Genomic DNA, 10,200 nt, shown 5'->3' on the forward strand with positions numbered 1-10,200 from the left:
CTGTATGGGCACAGCTGGGTATTACTTTATAGTATGTTCATTCTACTCACCGGGGTTTATGCCTAGGGTCAGACTTGGATACATGTGTAGGTTTGTGTCAGCTGTGCTAGCTAATGGATTTATTTAGGCTAATTAAGTTCATTGGCAGAACAATTGAATGGGTGGGGGAGGAAGGTATGGAGGGCAACCATGGATGCCAGGGACAATGGGGGAGGAAGATGGGACATAGCAGAGGGTGGGGGATGGGGAATCAGGGATGGCAAGACAAAGGGCAAGGTATGCAGGACGTAAGAATTGGAAAATTATTTGCTGAGAACATATATGTGGATGTACTTGATTGAGACAATGCACAGTGTATTTTGGATGGAAAATTCATTTGTGTGTTGTGATGGTGTAAAGTGAATTAATAAATAAATAAAAAAAAAAAAGAAAGAAAGCTGCCAGGTCTGGGACTCGAACCACTTTCAGTCATTGTGGGAGTCCAGCACCCTTAACTACCATGCCACCTGCTGGCCCCTGAATAGACATTTCTTAAAGGAATACATGCAAATTACCAACAAGGGAGGCCAGCCGGTGGCATGGTGGTTAAGGCGTTAGATTCCCACATGGCCAACTGTGGTTTAAGCCCAAGTCCTGGTAGCTTGAAAATCACTCTGGGTGGGTTTGCATGCATGGACTGAATCCCAAGAGAAGAGGAGAGAAGGGAGTGCAGTATGGCCATCCTCCCTAGGGGGTGGTGGGGGTGTGATTTATTTATTTATTTTTGGAGAGATTTTTGCTATAGGGCATGTGCACTTGCCACAAAGACAGAGAGAGACAGAGAGACAGAAAGCAAGAAATTACCCCCCCCAGGGGTGATGGCCACACCACAATCCCTTCTCTTCCATTCTCTCGGGATCTTGGACACACACGCACATGCGCCCAGTGTGAGTTTAAGCCACCAGGCAGCTCTTCATCTTCTGGAGCTGGGACTTGTTGTCATGGCACCAGGCCAGGCAGGTGGCTGTCTTACGCCTCTCCAGGGACTCCTCCACTTCTTTGGCAGTGAGGAACATCTCGATATTCACTAGGTCCTCAATGCCGCTCTGATGTGTCAGCTTCACGACGGTGTTATAGTAGCCACAGCGCAGCAGGTGCTCCACCATCATGCAGTCCATGCGCTTCCTTTTCCACATGCTGGCTGCTGCAGGCTGGTCACTGCCGCGCTCCTTGAGGTGCTTGATCCTGCGCTTATACAACTTAGCACTCTCGTCTTCCTCCTGGATAGACTCCGCGGCCTTTCTTTTGAGGACACTGACCTCCACCACACCATCCAAGAGGCTGACCACCGAGTCCACAGCAGGGCAGCAACTCAAGGTCTTCTCCAGCTTAGCTACCACCATGGTGATGTGACTCGTCTCCCAGCCAATGTTTTTCTGAGCAGCTCGAAAGCGTTTATTCAGTCTCATAGGGCACCTTGAGGGTCGGGTACTCCTGCACCTTCAAGGTCAAGGACAGCTGAGCGGCGGATCCTTGCACCGCCATCTTGCCTCTGCCAGACACCGGCGGGTGGGGCTCCTTTTGGGATCTTAAGTGTGCGCCTAGAGTGATTCTTAAGCTACTGGATCTGAGACTGTAATTTTATGGTTGGCTATGTGGGATCTGACTCCCTCAATTGCAAGGCCATGGAACCAGCCCTCTCTTATTTATTCTAATAATTTTTCCTGTAGAGTCTCTTGCATTATTTACATTTATATTCTCACTATCTCTTTTTGGCTCTGGTCCTGTTATTTCTATTTGAGATTATAATTGTATCCCAATATCCCAAAACTAGATTAGGAATCACTGTAAGGTATTAATACAAAGGCAGAAGGTAACCCTGTCTTGTTATTTAGAAAGAGAGAAAAATATATTTGGAAAATGCTATATATATATATGTATGTGTATATATATACACACACACACATATATAGCATTAATATATATACACATATACATATATATATATGTATGTGTGTGTGTGTGTGTCTTAGAGCACCACATGAAATAACTTATGACCTATCGTTGATTGTTACTGAGATATCTGAGGGTCTTAGAAAGCTGAATAATAGAGCAGGTTTGGAGGGTATTACATGTCTTAAAGTTAGGCAATTATCATTTAATTATTGCTACATTACTGTAATTGAACACAGTTTTAAAATACTTTATAAATGTTTAAAAGACAACAAAATCAGAAAGAAAAATAGCTTGGAAATTTGGGGCTGAAAAATAATAAAAGGTTTGCTTTTTTCTGAGTTTTTAGTAGCTAAATTATAAAGTAAATTGCAAAAAAATGAAGTTACTTAATTAAAAGTAAAAAGCCTTGTATGGAACTGAAATTTTATGGAACTGAAATTTGATAATCAAACTCATTTTTTAGCAGCAATAGCTAATTTAGGTTATTTGTCATCTACATAGTTTTATCTCAGCATTGTAAAATAGGTATTAGGTATTAGGTTGGAATTGTCGTTTCAGGGTCAGTTGATCTATCAGTGCCTGGAGGTTCTAGAGAGCTCATGATTCCTGGTGCTCCTATAAGTCCCTTTCTATAAGACTGGTATAAAATAGACATATAGATCTACATTCTTAGTATTGTTTTTGTCATTGAGTATTTGACTGCAAAGTGGAATGTTATCACTCCCTCAAAGACTAGGAACGTATTTTTTTAAAACATATTTTTAACGAATTTTAGTTCTTCATACTCCTTAGAAATGTTTCATGAGGACAGGGATTGAAATTTTTTGCCACTAATCTATCTCTAATGCCTAGAATATTATGTAATACACAGGATATGCTGTATTATTGAATGTATAAATAAATGAGTGAATGCATGTAGCAGTATTGGTAATAAAAACATTTATTTTTGGTCATTATGTTAAAAATGCTCCAGGTCTTTTGAAATATCTTTTAATCTTTTGTAATTTTGTTGTAAGAGTGTTATTTTGTATTCTTTTGTTCACCAGTAAGTAACATTTAAGGTAGGTACACTTGAAGGGATTATGAGGGCAGAGACAGAAATACTGAGGAAATTGAATAGAGGCTCAGTATACATAAATGTTCAAAATTTTTACTTTCCATTGTTCTCTTCACAAGTTCAGTTACAGCTCTCTTTGCAACAAGTGTGTATGTGAGCTGCATTATTCCAGTATAGTTACATAATTGGTGTGGCTCTGTGTGAACCTATGGGATCTGGGGCATATAATGAGTTAAGCTGTTTCTGCTAAAGTGTCATGAATGAATTGAAATACCTCTGGATTCTTGCCAGATCCACATCACCAAGACTATTCTTTATTTTAGATTCAAATATAGAGTAAGTCTTATGTGCTCAGGCATGCATATTGAATTTCTATTTTCTGAATGTACTGTAATTCGAAGGAAAACTTTTTTAAAGCATGGCAGGTAATTTACACATTACTTATAAATAACTTGCCTCAGATCTTGGATTCTTAATTGAAAATCTGCTTCTGTAATCTTACTCAGGTAAAATTTATAAAGGACTCCTTTAAATGGGTATAACTAAATTCTGGATAGATTGTTTCTATAAATACTGAAGAAAAATTTGGATAAATTATTAGAATTTACCGAATGTCTGCATCCTATGGCAGAAACTGAAATATTGGACAATATAAAGGCATGGTGAGCCACTGTGGACACCAGAGACAGTGTGGGAGGAGGGTAGGAAATGGTAGCCGGTGAGAGGGAGGGAATCAAGGGGAAAAAGTAAAGTAAAGCATTTAAGAAACACAAAATGGAAAATTATATGTAGAAGATAAAAGGTATGGTAATATCTTTGGGCCAATATTCAGTGTATACTATATGGGAAAACTCATTTTGTATGCTCTAGTGATATACAGTGAATGAATGTAAAAAAAAAGGAATTTACAAATCTCCTATGCCATTTCTCAGTATTTTGAGAGATTAAAATTCTGTAAAGCATGGTGTTGATGAAGGGACTGAGATACTGATGAACCCATAAAAGTATATTTTCTTATGGCACCATTCACATATGTATTTCTCCTTTCATCTCAATGGTAATACATGTAAAGGAAAATTTTGTTGCTGCTTAAGAAGGTCCACTAAACCAATTATTCCTAAATAAGTCTTATGACTAGGTAGTGTTTTGCACACATTTCAGAACTTTGGAATTTTTAGAAGTTGTTTTAATTGCGAAAAAAATAATTCATTTCCACTCCTTAATAATGATTTAAAAAATAATCTTTGAATGCACTCCCTACTCTAATGTCTTTTTACTGAATCTGGTAACCTAAATCAGTGTTTTAGCCTGTTTTTGCTGGGCAGTAATTTGGCTTCTTATTTTCTTTTACAGTGAACCTTTTAAGTTCTATTAGTAGTCTATTATAATACTTCTTTATATACAACTAGTGCCCCATACTGAATTTCTTATAGTTCTTCTATATATAAATTAAGAGGTTTTGATAAGGAAAATTATTTTGAAGTATAGAATACTTTAAATATGTTTAAAATTTTTTCAACAGTTATAGATTTTTAACCTTTAAGGAAATCATGAGTCTAACATTTAAAAAATTATATTTCAGGGAGAAAATCTTCATGGACTCTGTTTTAACTTTGGAGTAGAAACCCACAAGCAGAATAAATATGAAGAAAGTTCTTTCTGGCTTAGGTAATATAAACAAAATAGTGTAAATTCAATAGCATTATTGTAGAGGTCAGTTAATATTTATTGTAAAGTAGTTTAAACATTCTCTAGCTTCAAAAGCCAACATGCTAAATTTATTTACTTCTTTAATATGTATTGTCTATTTTTCTTACATATTGCCAACTGATAGAAGAATATATCTCTTCTTAATATAGCATAGGAGCATACTCCACCTCATTCCTTTTTTGTGTTTCATCACAGTATGGAAAATTTTGTTGTTGCTTTGGTACTTACTGCTGTCTGTCAACCCCAGAGTACAAAGTCAGGGAGAGAGTAGGATCAACTAAAATTATTAGTTTTAGATGAATTTTGAAATCTTATATCAGTCAAGTAAGTATGTATCTAACACTTACTGTATGTGGAGTACAATACTAAAGTTTGTACTAATAGAATAATATAGAATTATAGCAACTATATGCAAGAACTCTGTCTTTCACTAAAAACCTAGACCCAGCACAGATTCTGATACATGTACTCAAATTGTTAGTTAAATGAATTTATGTGAGAAGTGTATTTTTCTGCAGATGTCATGTAAAGTGCTTTGAATATAAAGGATTCTACAGTAAAATATACCAAGTCAATTTACTAAATGTCTATCCTTTCTTAGTACAAGGTTATTTCTATTTTTATTTATAATCTATGATTATTTTAACTGCAGTCTAACTATTGTAAAATTACTTTTGTCATTTAAGGAAATAAATACAAATGTGGTCATTGAGATCATAGTACTCACAGGCATACATACACAAACACACACAAGCACACAGACACACATATATATATAATAAAATGTTTCTGCACATAACTCATTTAAGTAAAAGAATTTTTAGAGCCCATAGACTGATCAAACTGATCAAAAAACTATTCCCGGGGGCTGTCAGGTGGCATGGTAGTTAAGGTGCCGGACTCCCACATAGTCGACCATGATTCAGGTCCTGGTCCTGGCAGCTTGCTTTCTCATTTTCTCTTTCTCTTTCTCTGTTTCTAGTCAAATAATAAAAAACAAAATTCAAAATAACAAATTAAGTAAATAATTTAAGAAAATAAAGAACTGTGCCTGATAGAACAGGCTTATGCAGTATATGCTTGTCTGCTTCACATAATTGGAATATACCACTAATTTTTATTTTAAATAACAATTTTTGAGAGTTTTTTTTATTTTATTTTTATTCTTTTTGCTATAGGGCTCATGTGCTTGCCAGAAAGACAGAGAAAGACAGAGAGACGGAAAGTGAGAAATCACCCCCTGGGATTTACTTCATTCATTTTGATTTATCTAGTGCCGGGGGGGGGGCCCCCCCCCCCCCCCCCCGCAATCCCTTTTCCATTCTCCTCTCAGGATTTTGGGCACACACGCACACGTGCCCAGCATGAGTTTAAGCCACCAGGTCCGGGATTTGAAATGTAGTCGACTACATGGAAGTCCAGCAACATAGCCATTATGACAAATGCTGGTCCTTAAATCACAATTTTTTTAAATTGAACTATTCAAAATATATCAAAGAATTCATCAGTTTAGCATGTTTTTTTTCTTTTTATTTCCTTTTTCTGTTTCTTTTAAATGCTTTTCTGTAGGGCATGTGTGTTTGCTGGAGAGAGACAGAAAGAGACAGTGAGAAGGAAAGTGAGAAATCTCCTAGTAGGCATGGGCTTACTACTATCCTTTCTCTTCCATTCTCCCCTCAGGATTTTGGGCATACATGTACACATGCCTCATGTGATTTTCAAGTCACAAGGTCTGGATCTCGAACTGTGGTTATTCATGTGGGAGTCCAGCACCTTAACCACTGTCACCTACTGGCTCCCAGCACAGGTTTTTACCACAAGTTTCCTTTATTTTTTAATTTTATTTATTATTATTATTTAAATTTGTTATAGGGCACATGCATAAGAGAGAAAGAGAAAGAGAGAAAGTGAGAAACCAAGCTGCCAGGTCCAGAGCTTGAACTGTGATCAATCATGTGGGTGTCCAGCAACTTGACCACTGTCCAGCATCCTGACCACTATGCTCCCTGCTGGCCCCAACCACAGGTTTTTTTAAAAATGAACAACCTTATGCAAAGAGCATGATGAGTGAGTTCTGTTTTACAATTTGACAGTCTCGGAGGGCAGAGAACTCAAAAGTTTATGGTATTAACCTACCAAAAAACTGGTATGCCAAGAAGGCAGGAATTGGGAAGCAAAAAAATAAATAAAAGCTAGTGCTATGGGTGACTTTTGGAAAATTAAGACTGGAGGTGAGCTTGAAGTTTATACCAAGGATGAGGGTTAACTAAGAGTATTGAGTGGGGCTGGCAGGTGGCATGGTGCTTAAGGGTGCTGGACTCCTACGTGACTGGCTGTGGTTCAAGTCCCAGACCTGGTGGCTTGCTTTCTCACTTTCCTCTTCTCTCTTCTCTCACTCTGTCCCTCTCTGGTCAAATTAAAATAAATAAATAAATAAATAAAGTTAAATAAAATATTTTTTTTAAAAAAAGAGTATTGGGAATAAGTGTTCTCTAGGAACTGGTCATAAGTGTAGGCTAAGGCTTGTAGTGGCATGACATGTAGGCCATTTTCACATGTCATGGGTTCTTGGTTTCTTATCTGTTATCATTTAAAAATAAAATCTTACAGAAGGAAAATATGATGATTGAACATTACTGCCACCCATATCATAAGCTAACTAGATCAGATTTTTACTGTATTTAATGGCTATATTTGGAGAAATGTAATTTGACCCACCATAATATTTTAATTAAAAAGTAATAAACTTATAGAGCATCATTATGAGTGTCTTATGTTCTTATCACTAAAATGATACTAGAAAAAAACAGGAAAAATTTGAATTTTTCTCTTTCTCTGTTTATCGTTATTTTTATTATTTTAATCATTGTTCATCTTTACAGCATACAAAATGAATTTTGCCACCTTGAATACACTGCATATTAGTCCAGTCGGATATTATCATATACGTTATTATCAGCAGGCAATTTCCCATTAATTTTTTCTTTTTTTAAGAATTATTTTATTTAACTTTATTTATTTAAATTTGATGAGAGAGAGAGAGAGAAAGAAAGTGAGAAAGCAAGCAATCCGGTCTGAGACTCGAACTGCAGTCAGCCATGTGGGAGTCTAGCGCCCTTAACTACCACACTGCCTGCCCATCCCCCCTGCCCCACCCCAGGTAATTGATTTAGTTGGCTTTGCTGAAACCTTTTATAAGGGACTTCAGATTAGACTCTTTTTTTATTTTTATTTTTTATTATCATCATAATCTTTATATTACATTGGGTTACATATAACTTTACAGTGTATTACATTGTTTTTTCAAAAGAGAATGCCATGCATGTCAGTCAATACAGAGACATTAATCTCCCCACTTCATCATTCAATATCTTTTCTAAAAAGCCCCCCAAGGTTACTGAGCCAAGTCAGGAATCTACCATCTGACTGAACCTTTAAGTACCTGTACTTGAGAGTTTCTTGGGCCTGTCAGAAAGTGACATTCTTTACCTACCTGCCAGGCAGAACTGCTTATGGTACCAGGCAATCCTTCCAAGAGCTCCTGTTGGCTTTCTTGAGATAAGCCTTATTTCCCTAGCTTTCTGGTCATGTGTTCAGATATGATGTTCAACTCAAAGCCCTGGCAATAACCAGTGTTTCCAATTCCTGATGTAAGGCAGCAGGTACTATTGAAAATATGCAAATAACTCTACTGTCACAACATAAGAATACTCATAAATACTTTTCAATTTTGGAGGGGTCAGAAAGGGAGAGAAGTTTATGTTTAAATTCTGTTTTTTTTTAAAAAATTCATTTTTAACAAATGGCTGGAGCTATCAACAGCTCAAAAGGAAACAAAAATCCTTAAATCTGGAAAACAAAGCATAGAAAAAATCAGTAATGTTTTAGTCAAAAGTCATAAAATTCTGTTTCACCAGTTCAGTCTCATGTAATTAATCTTTTTTTTAAAGAATTATTTTATTTAACTTTATTTATTTTAATTTGACCAGGAAGTTACAGAGTGAGCGAGCGAGAGAGAGAGAGAGAGAGAGAGAGAGAGAGAAAATGAGAAAACAAGCCGCCAGGTCTGGGACTCGAACTGTGGTCGGCTATGTTGGAGTCCAGCAACCTTAACCACCACGCCACCTGCCAGCCCCATCATGTAATTAATCTTTCTCCTGTTGAGTTTGCAGTGTTACTGTGATCTGATCTTTCTATTTAAATCCTGGAATTTCAGAAATATGATCTCAATGTTATAAAAAAACCTATATTCAAGAGTACTTACATTACAAAAAAAGTACTTATCAGAGTCTTTTTCACTAATTTCCTTAAGAAGCAGGTTTTTTTTTTTTTTTGGAGAGGTTTTCGCTATAGAGCGTGCGCGCTCGTCAGACAGACAGAGACATAGAGACAGAAAGCGAGAAATCACCCCCCAGGGGGGATGGTCACGCCGCAATCCCTTCTCTTCAATTCTCCTCTTGGGATCTTGGGCACGCATGCACACACGCCCAGCGTGAGTTTTAAGCCACCGGGTCAGGGACGTGAACCGCGGTCAACTACATGGGAGTCCAGCGACATAGCCATTATGCTAACTGCTGGTTACCAAGAGGCAGTTTTGAATAGTAGCCTATTACAAAATATTTTAGAAAGGGCATCAGAGTAAAGCAATGGACAATGAAATTTAAAATGGCCATGGTTTGAGACTCTGATTTTATAGTAACCCAAAATTGACAAATTTGATCATTTCTGTGACAAACTACATTAGAACTATTTAGCATTACAAGTGTGACTAATAACATACTAATATTAAGAATCTCATACAATTTTGGAACATCCATTGACACAAATTTCTATACACAGGGCTAAACACCATTTCTTATTTGACAATGTTTCCCATATAATTTCAACACTTTAGAAAGACAAAATTGTCTTTTTTTAAAAAATTGTAGCAATACTCAGTATTTTTTTTTAGCAGAAGTACATGAGAAGTAAATATATTTTAAAAAGAAAAGCAACAGATTTAACCTGAAACACAATTTTTCTAAAAGTGATTCCAAGGTATTTCTTTTCTACAACATGCAAAGAATTTAACATTGGCACAAATACATTTTTTTAAATTTGGGTTATGATAACTTTTGTAGTGTATAAAAACAGCATTATTGGAGACAGAATCTTAGACATTAAAAAAATCAAAATCAGACTTTCTAAGGAAAGTGAATACATGACTAGTAGACTCTCCAAGGAAAGTGAATACATGACTAGTCACTTGCACTAAAAATACTGAAAAAAGTGTCTATCTAACATGGAGTTTTCATTCATTTATATTTGATTCTCTTGGTTGTTTTTTTTTTTCCCCCTTTTATGTCTGTTGATCTCTTTAGTTTTCCTGGTATAGCACTCCCTTCAGTATTTCTTGAAGAACTGGTCCAGTGTTGGTAAATCCTTTCAGGTTCTATTTATCTGAGAATGTTTTTATCTTTTTTTTTTTTTTTTTGGAGAGTTTTTCTATATGGGGGCGC

The 10,200-nt window shown here is 36.4% G+C and overlaps 1 protein-coding gene across 1 annotated transcript in view; it reads left to right on the forward strand.

The window, feature by feature from the left end:
* TEX11 (testis expressed 11) overlaps positions 1-10,200 on the forward strand; it is a 514,378-nt gene that overhangs the window by 191,164 nt on the left and 313,014 nt on the right. The window contains 1 exon segment of the mRNA XM_027770916.1: positions 4,579-4,660. Within this exon segment, the coding sequence (XP_027626717.1) occupies positions 4,579-4,660 (82 nt within the window).

Source organism: Tupaia chinensis, unplaced genomic scaffold (genome assembly GCF_000334495.1).
Source record: "Tupaia chinensis unplaced genomic scaffold, TupChi_1.0 Scaffold000165_2, whole genome shotgun sequence".
In the NCBI taxonomy this organism is placed as follows: Eukaryota; Metazoa; Chordata; class Mammalia; order Scandentia; family Tupaiidae; genus Tupaia; species Tupaia belangeri.